Source organism: Apostichopus japonicus, chromosome 8 (genome assembly GCF_037975245.1).
Source record: "Apostichopus japonicus isolate 1M-3 chromosome 8, ASM3797524v1, whole genome shotgun sequence".
Taxonomy (NCBI): domain Eukaryota; kingdom Metazoa; phylum Echinodermata; class Holothuroidea; order Aspidochirotida; family Stichopodidae; genus Apostichopus; species Apostichopus japonicus.
The window spans coordinates 8,764,171-8,778,579 of record NC_092568.1 but is presented as its reverse complement, the minus strand read 5'-3'; the positions used below and the strand labels follow the sequence as shown (position 1 = coordinate 8,778,579).

Below are 14,409 nucleotides of genomic sequence, written 5' to 3'. Positions count from 1 at the left end.
CCTGTGTTCTAAATGACATACATGTACAAAGACGTACAAGATGAAAGTGGACATATCTTGTAGTGATGGGAACGGGTACTCAGGGAAACCAGAGGACTCCTTTCTCAGTAACATTTTCAAACTAATGAAAGGGAGGACAAAATTCATGTACAGTATTCTTCTGTAATTTTATCATTTGGAAGACATTCCCATAGACCGTCTTGATGTGTTGGAGTGTAAAGTTTGTTGAAAATTTGTTACAATTCCTGCCAGAGAAAGTATTGATCAACTGCTTTCCATTTACCTTTACTGCGCGTGTACACTGTACTGTACAGCCCAGGCAATCTCTTCCGGCATTGCGTGCTTGCACACATTCAATGCAACAAAACTTGACCTTTGTACTCTTTGGCAACTCATACATAGACCAACCCCAATGTCGCATTTAGTGGAACAGACCCCAGTAAAGTTGAACAGGACTTTTTCCATACAGTACTTGATAGAACCAAACAACATGTGATTGGTCCAAAATTACACAAGGAACTAGGTTAATTACTTTACAGTACATTTGCAGTGTATTGGTTGGCATGCATATACAGTAGTTTCTAGTAGGATAAACACATTAGCTGTTATCATTGACAACATGTGGGCATGAGAAAGATGCAATCATGAAGCAGTGAAGAGTTACTTTGTGACAAAGAACAATGTGTAGATGGATAGTGAATGATTGAAGTGTTTGGTTTATATTGACCACAGTACGGCTCGCGTATAACTCCGCGTAGATGTATACTCTACGTTTATCTACACAATTATACTTTGTTATACGTTTCTGTACGTACTGGGTCGGTATTTTTTATTGGGTATTATTTTTAGCGGGCATTCAAGATTTGTTTCGGTTATACATGGTATTTTCGGTATATTCGTTGATAAAAGATTTCAATACCGTCGGTATGAAGGAAATACCCGATAAACCCGGTATATCGGTTTATTGACGCACCCTAGTATTGTCAAATGGAAAGTAGTATAGTGTAGCTAAAACTCCAAGGATTGTATCAAAATTTGTCAACTTTTAAAGCAAAATAACCTTATTAACTTCACAGAGTTTATGCAAATACACCTTTGTCCGTTTTACCGTCCATCTGTTACCCAGCTCATAAATATTTGAAAAAATGAAATGTATTTTATATGCAAAGATGTGGCAATGGAAGTGTATTCAAAGTACCGTATTAATATACAATGGTGATTTTTGTTTGATCAAATGAAGGAAAATGTTTGTGAGACACTTGTTTGAAATGTGGTATCTTTAGTCCAAAGGTCCTTTCCATTACCATGGAACTGCGCACTACTAGATGTTCGCAGGGCATGAGGGCCGTTGCGAGGATAATTAACATATTTGATTGGATCTTCAAAAGTTTTGCCAATCAGACACCTTTCATAGTGATATGAAAGCACAATAAATCTGAAAGCGAAAACATTAACGAAATGTTTACCTTTTGTTTACATATGACCTACATTGTTTATGGTATGTCAGTAGCAAGTACTGTACTGTACCCTTGATAAAGTTAGCAAATCTAAACTGATAATATCTGCTCGAAGGCCTTACTAATTATAGACAAGACTGATGGTAGTTGCTTTCAAATCAAAACCTTTTTGCTTTCAGTTACTGTATGTTAAGCAATGTGCAAGCTGTATGCCAATTACAGCCAATCAATTACATGCTTATTGTATGGATGAACCATAGTATTGCCTCAGGTAGGCTTGTCACGTCATACCTTTATCAAATAATCCTTCAAGCATACTGTATACCTATTTATTTTAAAGTCAGATTTACCCAGCAGAAGCTTCAATGGATATGTAACAAAGAAAGCAAAAAAGACAATGAAGAAATACCTATAAAATTCTAACGCTCAGTAAAATTTCTTTGCCTTCAAATTGGTGGAGGCTTACATGATATATTCCAAAAAGTTCATGCACTTCTATGTCATTGCATGTACAGTAGAACTTAAAAACACTGCACCCGCTCGATTGAGCTCACCTAGTATTGAGTGGCACTACCCATTTATGAAATATGGTGAACATTCAGTACTTGAATTTGTCTTCTGTCTTTCAGTAAAGTGAGAAGGGAGAAGAAACGATGCAGCCCTTGAAACATATCACGTATCCAGATTCAGCTTCTACAACCGGTGAAGGCCAGAGCCCTGACAGCCTTGCTCGTCTCTCATCAAAGGGTAAGCTCACAGCTTACCGTTCTGCTAAAAGGTCAGCGCCTAGTCCCTCCTCCTCATCCTCATCCTCCTCCTCCTCCTCAACGATACATGATCCTGGTGTCATTCAAGTCAAGCAGGAGAAGGGCACACTCGAGGGCCCCAGCAAAGACGAAACCGTCCCTGGTTCATCAGCCAGCCAGAATCTTTCACCGTTGGCATCGAAGAGCGATTATGACGGAACTTGCGACTCCAGCACGACAGAGAAATCAAAAATCTTAAAGACGGAGGAATATTCGGACGATTGCTCAAGCGAAGAGTCTCAGGAGGTCAGTCGACGTCTTTGCATGGTTTGCGGGGACCTTGCCTCCGGTTATCATTATGGGATAGCATCGTGCGAAGCCTGTAAGGCCTTCTTCAAACGCACCGTACAAGGTAAAGTGTTTTGTGGACTTTTGCTGAAGTTTTTGTAGTCTGTACTCAATAGGTCCAGTATCAGAGTCTCTTATGAAACAGAAGCAGATGGGTAAAAAAAAATCCTGTTATCATTCTCAAAATGAGAAGCTTAGATTCAACTTTGATCCATCTTATCTTTCAGTTCAACAGCTGTAAGAAGTGTCCTATGCACAGTTTAAAAACATTTCAAAAAATAAAAAATTATGATTGATTTGTTTCCTAGTTTGTTTTATGCTTTTTGTTTAAAGAGTAGCTCGCTTGGTTTTTGTAAAGTTTATAGAAAAAGTTATGTATGTTAAATAACCTGATGGCCTTTTTTAAATAACCACATTCCACTTCAGGGTTCAAATCAAGTTTATACCAGTGCAGTGTTAGGTTACAAACTCTACTCAGCCAGTATTGCACGCAGTTGGATTTACAGTATTTCTAGTTTCAATATCACTGATACAGTAGAAATCCTGGAATTGAATCGGGAACATTAAAGTATTACTTGAGCCAGAAGTTTAGTGTTGATATGTCATAGTGCAAGAAGAAAAAGGAAAACTTGAGTGCCAGTTATGTTTATATGTCTAGATATTTTGTAATTTCAATGTCTGACATGCAGATGTTCTTAAAGGATGGCTTTAGACAGAAAATTGATTTTGATATGTTGTAGACCATCAAAACATCAATCTATCAGTCCAGGTTAGATTTCCCGAAAAATGCTTTTCACTTTTTTTTAAGGAATGACCCTTTAAGCTAGTGAGGTTCAATCAATTAGAGTGACTGGACTATTTAGTCTAACACATGTATAGACCAGTAGGTCAGTTCTTCAGATGTAACCCAAAACTCATAGGGAAGACATAAGAGTTTTATGGCCCCAAATCCACATGTTTACGATGTGTCACAAATTTGTCAACCTATGCAAATGGTAATGAATGTCATGGAAAGTTACCTGGTCTTTTCTATGAATTAGGCAGTTACATAAAAGAACATCTTTTATATGAGTTACCAAAATTGATAAAGCATTCAGTCAAAGTCTCAATACCTGTTTACTGATGAATTTTGGAAAACAAACTTCCAAAGTAGATTAAATGTTTCTTATTCTAAATGCATATGACCAGGTGGGTATAAAGAAAGAAAAAAATTTATATTGTGTTGCCCTTATGGCTCGAACGATTTACTGTAATATCCCTGCCACCCCCCATGTCAACATTTTCATTACAAAAATGTAAACAAAATAGTCTACACATGCGGCCCGATCAAGATTTTAACGCAGTCCTATACTCGTATCATCCACTTTCTTTACCCAATTCCACAGAGGAAACGTGTGAAAACACCTGTTTTTTCATTGCAATGGAAGGAAATGTCACATTTCGCAAGCTACATCGGTAAGACCGAGATAAAGATACTATTCAAGGAAAGAGACCTAACACAGGCTAGCCACGAAAATGAAAGTAGTCCTAGGCCTACCTAACTGTTCTCAACAAAACAGAGATTTGATTGGCGCATGATCTGTTGGGCGGGGCTTGCAAATTTTGATTGATGTTTGGAAAAGATTCCAACTTTGAGTTAAAAAAAATGTTGAATTGGAAGCCATCCGATGTGTTTATTGTAATCCATAATCCCTTCAGGTTTCTCCCACATTTGTGGTCCCATAAGCATTGTGAAAATAACTGCTGATTATATCATATTTTATTATAAATAAATTTTCTGCCCTCAGTCAATCAGTAGTTTTTGTTCTCTGCAGACCTAGTGTACAGTGCTGTCCCTGTATTCACTGAGGGCAGTGCACCCTTTCATGTTTTACGGTATTACAGTCAATCAAAGTACCTTCTCGGGGACTATAGATTCAAAATGGCATTATTTGTGGCAATATTCATCGCCACCATTTTTTTTTTTCGTTTACAGGTAACTTGAAATATAAGTGCCACGGAAAGAAAAACTGTGAGATCTCCAAGAAATGTCGGAAAGCTTGCCAGTCTTGCAGATACAAAAAGTGCATTAGAATGGGTATGATGATCTCAGGTGAGTCATACAGGGTAAAGTCTTATTCAAGGGACTATAAAGTGCATTAGAATGGGTATGATGATCTCAGGTGAGTCATACAGGGTAAAGTCTTATTCAAGGGACTATAAAGTGAATTAGAATGGGTATGATGATCACAGGTGAGTCCTACACAGTAAAGTGTTATTCAAGGGACTATAAAGTGAATTAGAATGGGTATGATGATCTCAGGTGTGTCATACACAGTAAAGTCATATTCAAGGGACTATAAAGTGCATTAGAATGGGTATGATGATCACCGGTGAGTCATACACAGTAAAGTCTTATTCAAGGGAGCTATAAAGTGCATTAGAATGGGTATGATGATCACACGTGAGTCCTACACAGTAAAGTGTCATTCAAGGGACTATAAAGTGCATTAGAATGGGTATGATGATCACTGGTGAGTCACACACAGTAAAGTGTTATTCAAGGGAGCTATAAAGTGCATTAGAATGGGTATGATGATCACAGGTGAGTCCTACACAGTAAAGTGTTATTCAAGGGAGCTATAAAGTGCATTAGAATGGGTATGATGATCACAGGTGAGTCCTACACAGTAAAGTCTTATTCAAGGGACTATAAAGTGCATTAGAATGGGTATGATGATCTCAGGTGAGTCATACACAGTAAAGTCATTCAAGGGAGCTATAAAGTGCATTAGAATGGGTATGATGATCTCAGGTGAGTCATACACAGTAAAATATTATTCAAGGGACTATGAAGTGCATTAGAATGGGTATGATGATCACTGGTGAGTCATACACAGTAAAGTCATATTCAAGGAACTATAAAGTGAAGCAAAAAAAAGAAGCTTGAATGGTAAACAAGACTCAATGAAGACTTTATCTTTGCACAATGTGTTCTTTGTCAACACGGAAAAGAAAGAATAAAACCTTGTGATCGTGCCAAGATTGTCACAAGATTTATGGAGCACATTGCAAATAGTGTAGACACAGTATTTAAAGGAAAATCCTGGCAGAGAAATGCTGAATAGTATTTTGAAATCCGGGGGTTTTTGTGTAGTGTTTTATATAATAAGGTCCCATACATTCCATATGTAATACACAAAGAGCTGACTAAGTCCTGTGTTATACAGCCAGTCAGCCTAAATTTTTATTTTTCTTTACTGATTTAGTACTGTACAATTGACACTGAAGTACTCGTCCCCCGCCCCCCCAATTAGATTTAGTGTTGAACTGATATCGCCAATATCGGTTTTGGCTGATATCCTATATTCCAATCCTGATATTGGCCCGATACCGATATTTGTAATCAGCCAGAATAAAGGTCTAATCACACTTTAAGTCATACATTAATACATAAAGCATCAAGAAAAAGTATATATGTTTTCCGTAATCGGCAATGAGGCCAAATTTTATTGATACGGATATCCCGCCGATGTTGCAAAAATACCAGCCAGTACCGATATCGCAAACGATTATATGCGCAATACTTATGATATTGCTCTCGGACTGCAAAGGAAGAGAAATCATTAATAATCACCGTGGCTTTGTGCATTAAACTTTGGAGTCCATTCAGTTGAAGACCTTATTATGAACTTTATGATATAAATTTACTAATGAGGATCTAATGAATGTGCGTGATCTATATCCTGTTTACAAATCTCCAAAGATTTTTGTTAAGCGCTGTATAATATACAGATCTCAATCTTTAGTGTTAGTTGTGAAAATATTTTTCAGAAGATCTCGTCTTCAATAATTATGAGAAGAATTGCAGGTATAAGTACAGTATATATTCTATTATTGCAGAGACTTGGTTTATACTCACGCCTAAAGTTTAAACCCAGTTTAAAAAGTGTATGTGATTGAAAATTCCTCAAAGAAGCTTTCTGATTGGTTGACCGACAGACACGTGTAAAGTTGACAAACGAACAGTGGACATCTGGTTGCTAAAAATGTGCTAGTTTAGGAGCGGTAAAAACTGGATGTTAGCTCGACTATGTCACACATTGTGTGAATTAGGGGAATGTGCAGGTACTGTACAGTAGTTTGCCCAAAAGTGCTCAGAGATTACTCAAAGGAATTCTCTGTGCTTTCAGAGGCTGCAGTTTGTTGCGCTGAACTAGAAAAGAACAATGAATGACAGCACCCTATCTTGATTTTGAGTGTGGCTGGAGGTGGCCATTTGTGTACTTACCAAAACCCAAGTAGAGGTATGAGATGGTAGATGGCTTTTCTTGTAATTAAAGAACTGTGAGGATAAAGTACAGTAGGAAGAAACTACAGCAATGATTGCAACATTTGAAAGAAAGGTTTTGTATTAATTTTTTTTTGCAAACTGGCCCTTGTACCTTTTACTTTTACATGATTTCTACTTCTTGAATATATAATATATACGCTTTATTCTTTGATAGTTTGCTATATTCAAGATAGCATCGTTGCTATGGTTATGCCAGTTGTGGGCATTAAAGTACAGGTTGGATTAAGAACTCATCTCAGAGAAGATTAGCTTTCTACTGTTACCATTAAAAATTTATAACCAATATTGCAAAATTAATCCATGATTCAGAAGGATTTATCTTCCAAAATTTTATCAGAGGATCTGAATTTCGTCTCTTATAAAAAACTACACTGTTCCTGTGTAAAAAGAGAGAAAAAAAGTCTCCCATTGTGCATAGCATTTTGTGATGCGATACTATATGATAACCAATGTTCCTTTCTGTTTCTTTAAAACTCCATGCATGATCGCCCTAAATGTAGTTCTGACTTTTAGTACACTGCATGTTTGGAATCATGCATTGTCAATGATTCATGTGTATTGTAAAATGACTACTGGTACTTTTGGTATATAAAATTTGCAATCATATTTAAGCAAAATTACAGTGGCATTTGCAAATGGGGAGGAGGAGAAGGGGACATTGAGGGGCATGTCCCCCTTCCCACCATTGAAGACTCATTTCTTTACTTGTCCTTTTGATTTTGATTTACTCATTTTGTTAAGCACCCAGAGCAGCTGCTGCTTGTTTCTGATTTGGTGCAATATAAGTCCACTGTATTTGGTGTGGGGAGGGGGGTGGGGCGGGGGTGGGGGGATGGTTTAATCATCTGGAATTTGTTACATTCAGCTGCAGAATAAATTAGACCACCTCTCCACCTTTTCAACCACACACAAAGTACTTATTGGCATTACCTTGAGTTTAAAACTGCACTTTAGCTTATAAATAGTCTTAATGTGCCTGACAAAGCACCATTTGACACCAAACTTTTTATGTTATGGGAACCCAGGGCTGCACCCCCTCCATTATCCAAATGTTACAAAATCCTTGATTAGTCACTGGCCCTGGGGAAATTTTGAAATTAACTCCTCTCTCCCCTACTCCCGCCCCCCCCCCCCCACTGAAATCCTGTGCATGCCGCTATGACTGTAGTAAGATTGTTTCAATACTGTTTAAAATTAGTGAGTGTCATGTACTGTTATATATTTAATTAGGGCCCTGAATAGATTTCAAAACAAGGAATTATTCCCATCCCGTTCTCCTTGGGGGGGGGGGGGGAGGAGGGGGGAAAAAAATTGAACCTTTCCATTTCCAAATTCCTCTTTCATTTCCAGAAGAAAAGCAAACACTCAGTGATATGGCAGTTCTACAGATTGATGGATTGCATTTTAACATACCATCCCTGTTTATAGATGAAGGACGACAAGTCACGACAGTGTTAAGAACGAGGACAGTAAATGGTAGCTAAAGGTGTACAGTACATCTGCCAGATCATATCAAATTTGGAGCTGCCAAGTGCACAATAAATGTATGTACGGAAAATGACACTCCTGCCAACCGATATTGTTGTAAACTGCTATCAGCTGTACACCTCCACACACATACATGTCCAGTACCTGTAGGAAGGTACTGTAAAAGCACTGCATTATAGAACTATACCAGCAAAACAGATCTGTTTACTGCATCTGTTTAATCTAAATTTAAAATACTGCCTAGTATTCTTGTTTTTCGCGAGGTTTTCAAACTCGCAGGGATACGCCAAACTGGTTTGCACTCAATTCACACAACGATTCTAGTATGTATGTGTGACTTCTTAATTGTAATTGCTGACACTGGCCGCAGCAGAGATCTGTTCAGTAATATAACACCTACTGTAATGCCACTTGGAACTACAACAAAATGTTGCACATTCTACTGGCAACACTGATGTCTAAAATGTTTCATACAAACATTTACAAACTGACTCACAAACTTTGATGTCTGCAACAATTTTTGGTTTGGTGATGGGAAGCGGAGGGGCACGAGCCGTGCCCTTTGCATACGCCACTGGACTGAATACAATAGCTTCAACTGAAGACCTGTGCTAATTGGGGAAATGAGGTGGTTTGGCTATGAAACATCTTCAAACATAGGAAGGAGGGGGATGGAGTATTGATTGCACCATTATATAGGTTAGATACATGTATAATTAACCTATGTGTGATGCATTGTAAACATATTAGTTGGAGTTGTGGTGGCACCATTAAATAGGTTAGATGTGCAGTAGGCCTACGTGGAATACATTGTAAACACACTGTACAGTATCCTGTACATAGTAGGCCTATATGTGGGATGCATTGTAAACATATTAGTTGGAGTTGTGGTGGCACCATTAAATAGGTTAGATGTGCAGTAGGCATATGTGGAATGCATTGTAAACTCTCTGTACAGTATCCTGTACATGGTAGGCCTACAGTAGGCCTATATGTGGGATGCATTGTAAACATATTAGTTGGAGTTGTGGTGGCACCATTAAATAGGTTAGATGTGCAGTAGGCCTATGTGGAATACATTGTAAACACTCTGTAGAGTATCCTGTACATAGTAGGCCTATATGTGGGATGCATTGTAAACATGTTGGTGGGTGTTGTGATGGCACTATTATATAGGATAGATGTACTGTAGACCTACATGTATATGGCATGCATTGTAAACACTCTGTACAGTGTACTGAACATGGTAGGCCTACAGTGGGCCTATATGTGGCATACATTGTAAACACTCTGTACAGTAGTAAACTGTAGACATGTATACTTACAGATGTACTATACTGTCTGTAGGTATACATGGTTGTATTAATTAATTCATTTATTTGTTTTATCGCCAATTGTGTACAAAGGGAAAGGAAGTCTCCTAAAAAGTCATAAAAGACTTAACAAGGTAGGAGACTCCCTGGGAGAAAAGAAAAGAAAAATGAACAAATATTAATAATACAGAATATACGTAATGATTAAATATACAGTAATAATATCCTAGTGACGCCTAGATGGATACGTGAAAAGATTAAATATTACTAGTACGAGTTAATGAACTCCTTTTTCAAATGCCTGGTGAATGTGGGTTTTGAAGTAATGAACTTCAAATTTTTTGATAGATCATTCCAAATTTGTATCAATGCTCTGTTTCGAAGACCGAATTTCCCTATGTTACTATGGTAAAAATTGCAATGAGCATTGTCGGCTTGTCTTGTGTGATGGTTATGTAAGATCACAATGTGTACTTATAAGAGCCCCTCCTTCTCCTCCCATTGATTTTAGTGGAGATCAGAGTTTCCTTCAAGAGGTCACATCTTCACAAGCCTAGGTAAGATTTGACCCTCTATGTCTCATCCATTTGATAAATTAATAATAAAAAATAAAAAAACTTGGCACTTGCCTGAATGAAATGATTTGTTTGGCAAATACAGTAGCTAATTCAGGAGAGCTTTTGATGTATTTAACAAAACTTGGCATTCTCCCTAAACCCCCCCCCCCCCCCTCTGTACTAAGAGAGATTTATTGCAATGGTCCCATGAATGATATCATAGCAAAAACCACATCTAGTCAATGACATAGTCTTAAGAGAGTTACTGCCAAATCATGCTACAGATATATGCTCTCATGAAAAAGCTTCAGAATTCAGAACTGAATGAGGAAATAGACAACAAAATCTGTTTGTCAATCTGCTTTAGAAATAAGAAATCACATTAAATACTCTTGTATTATGATATCTTGGTTTATACTAAAGATCTAATGTTTCTATCCAACTGAAGAATTCAAGACAAATTCTACTCATCTATCAAACTTATTTTAGACCTCATATCATGTCTCACAAATACATGGTAATTAACTTGAGAGATTTACTTCCTTCCTTGCTTACATGTCTTTGCACAACCTCTGCACTCTGGCTCTACCCTGTCTAGAGTGAACAACCGGTAACAGTTTAATAACTTCGGTAGTTGACGTATATATTTAAACTGTTTTCTGTTTGGAAAAGCATGCACCTTTGGCTCATGCCATCCGTAACATGAATTTTAGCCTTTGAAGAAGATCCTGCTAGGATCGCAACGTCAGGCCAACTTACTTTTACACGTTCTCTTACACAGGTTCTCTAGTGGATAAGCAGTTTGCTAACAGTTTTATTTTATTTTGATTTATGCTCATTAACCTGTCTGTATTCTGTGCGTGTTTTTGTCCCTTCTGCCACTGTTACTTGTCATTTAGCCTTTGAAGGAGATCCTGCTAGGATCGAAATGTCAGGCCAACTTACTTTTACACATCCGTAAAATGAGACGGTACAATGACAGCTACATGAATTGTTTGATATGTACAGTGCAGTGCTTATAATGTAGGCTATTAACAGTACTAGTTTTACAGTCCTACCCTATGCAGCCATTTACTTTATCCTTAACATCACAATTCAGGATGGATTTCTCATTGCAGACAGCAGTTCTTTCAGGTAGCAATTGATAAGATGGGACACTAGACTGGTATAGACTCCCATACGGGTCATGATCTGAGGGTCAAAAAAAATGAAAGAAGCAGGATGACCCAGGGGGTCTGAAATCTCCCTCCCGCTGTCGTCTGAACATATTTCATTTTTGGCACGGTATCCAGTCTTTTATCAGACATGCATATAATGCAACATATAAATGGCATGCTTTCCTTTTTTCTCACAATGCTGGCCATTGGTGGCAATATACAGGCCTTCCCCCCCCCCCCCAAAGTAATTTCAAACTTTACAGTTCAAGTAAAAGATACATCGTAGGTGTGGTGTTATTAATCAAAACAAAGGTTTTATGAACACGGGATTTTCTTTTAACGAAACTTTATTAATGGCAACCCTGAGTTCTGGTCATCTCTGTTTTTGTTCGAGGGCGTGCGACTCTTTGCAGTAGGTATAGGGGGTATAGGGGCCAGCAGGAGGGGCGGGATTGGGGGGGGATGTGGAACCCGCTCCAGGGCTGCAGATTTGATACAATTAGATATAATTGGATTCAATATCTGCTATTTCTGGGCTAAAGATGTGGTAATAACATGACATCAGCTTTAAGAGCAAATGGCAGTGGAATGCAACAAGCCGTGTCAGGTTATTTCTTACTTTTCTAACAATTTTTAACTACTGTGCTTATCAGTGCAGTTCTTTGGAGGGTATTATTCACTTACAAAATCAAATTTAATGACTTCTATTTCTTTCAAATTATAGACGGTATATATGTATGTATGTGTGTATGTATGTGTGTATGTACTGTATGTATGTATGTATTTTAGATCCTCCTGCAAGCAGGGACTCATGAAGATAGCAAACAGTAATCAAATAATTACTATTTTGACCTACTTCAGTTTGGTGTCTCCTGTCTTTGTTTTGCCTCATTAACCAAGTAATGTATAATTAATGTTCTCTTTGTACAGGTGTGAGGCACGACAGGCTACGAGGAGGTAGACAGAAATACAGGAGAAAGCCCGAAGAGAAAGATTTCGCTCCTGCTCCATCCAGTAAAATTGCCAAGTACAAAAGAGGTATAAATTACTACTTTGCTCCTTCCTTACATGTCTCCCCACAACATAAGCACTCTCACTGTATCATGCCTGAGTGAACTGGTAGTGTTTTTTAGCACTGTACACGTTTGGTCAAATCTCCTCCCCACGCGGTAAAATTTTACAAAAGTGGTAAATACTTTACAAGATGAGAATTTAAGAACTTTGCTGCAAATTTCTGATATTGTTTTAAGCCTGTTGATCCATTTTTTAAAATATTAATTGGTGATCATATTTTTACGATAACACAGCAATAAAAATAGTCTGCTTTGTAGAAGAACATTATAATAATTAACATTAAGATTTTGTTATGTGTAGTCTGCAATAGAGGTGTTTGTTGGGAGGGGGGACAGAGGGAGGGAAGGGGTGGAGGAAAGGTAGGGGCAGGAGAATGGCATGAGTGAGATTTGATGTGAGCCTAGATGACAACCAATTAAAACCAGTAATTTTACTTCCCTCCCCTTTTATCTGTCTCCAGTGTTCTGTAATTACAGTATGCACTCTTGTCAACTACCAGACATTGGTCCTTTTAGACAGAGAAAATAGTTTGTCAAAACTGGATGTGCAAAGGATATGATCCCCCTCCCCTCCCCTCCCCCCATAAAAGCACTTACAGCTGTAATGATTTTTGTTTTCAACCCATGCCACCACTGTATACCCAACCCCTGTAAAATTGTGGCTGGAAGTAGTATATGCACATGTTGACTATACAGCATAGATATGCCTTGGAATTGGAAATTTCCCAGGAATTGTTCTACACATATATGTCCTGTGCTTTGTATGTGTTTGACTACATACATATTTATTCGACCTTGTTTAATGATAACTCTGCTCCCTTGGGTACATGTTTGTCTCCTCACAATCGCTGACAGACTTTCTTGTTTTACCGTCTCCAGTCAAGGGAGACTGCTCCTCCGGTACAGTAGTGAGGGAAGTAAGGTTGTTGCCATGTGAACAACCGATCCTTTGGTAAAGTTGAGAATTCATATCAAGTGTGTACAGTAGTTGACTTTATAATTAATCTATGTCGGTGAGGATTTAGACAGCCTACAGTACTGTATGAAACTGTAAGGGGAAATGTGGCAAGCTTCTTGTTTATATCATTCGAATATAGTTCCTGGAATCGGAGTTCAACTAAATTCTGTTTAAGGCATAGCTCAGAGAGTCTGCGTATTGCTTCCAAAAAATAAACAAAAAAAAATCGAAAAGAACCGTCTCTTCAGATTGGCTTTAGCTTGGTATGTTTGTAAAGTTCTTTTATTTGATTTTTTGTTTTTTGGTTCAGATCATTTCTCACAGTTTAACTTATCTCTTTTGCATCATCTCACTACAGTCGAGGAACTGATCTCGCTCTTGAAGAATATAGAACCGCTGCCCACCCCAGGAACACCATCTAGCAAAGTGCCAGAACTACAAAACAAGGACGCCATTTTCCGTGTTATTGCCATTAGCACCACAATCGCTGACAAGGCCTTAGTTAACACAGTTGCCTGGGCTAAACAAATTCCAGGTAATTTACGTACAAATTTTGCCCCAGTCACATGTCTCCTCACTGGCCATATGTCCTGGGTTTTTGTACAAACCAGTATTTTATGGGTTATTGTACAAACCAGGATGTCATGGGTTATTATAACAAACCAGTATGTCATGGGTTCTTGTACAAACCAGTATGTCATGGGTTATTATAACAAACCAGTATGGCATGGGTTATTGTACAAACCAGTAAATGGGTTATTTTACAAACAAGTATGTCATGGGTAATTGTAAGCACTGTACACTAAGAATGCATCACATTTGTTTATTAGTCACTTCAAAGCAGCTCAGACAAGCAAACAGTTGCATTCTCTTGAAATGAACGACAGAGGCCCAAAATGAATGGATCGACAAAATTTATGTGCATATCGTCAGTGTTGTGTTAATGCCTTTATGCTATGGCAAAACGTATACTAACATG

At 38.0% G+C, this 14,409-nt stretch overlaps 1 protein-coding gene across 3 annotated transcripts in view; it reads left to right on the top strand.

Moving 5' to 3' along the window:
- Positions 1-14,409, top strand: part of LOC139971344 (steroid hormone receptor ERR1-like) — a 36,692-nt gene that overhangs the window by 6,628 nt on the left and 15,655 nt on the right. For 2 of the 3 annotated variants that reach the window (XM_071977702.1, XM_071977703.1), the window contains exons 2-5: positions 2,087-2,615; positions 4,527-4,643; positions 12,330-12,437; positions 13,789-13,965. In XM_071977702.1, the coding sequence (XP_071833803.1) occupies positions 2,111-2,615; positions 4,527-4,643; positions 12,330-12,437; positions 13,789-13,965 (907 nt within the window). In that variant the 5' untranslated portion in view covers positions 2,087-2,110. Of the gene's footprint in view, positions 1-2,086; positions 2,616-3,936; positions 4,007-4,526; positions 4,644-12,329; positions 12,438-13,788; positions 13,966-14,409 lie in introns of those variants that run through there. The other variant, XM_071977704.1, reaches the window with a different exon arrangement.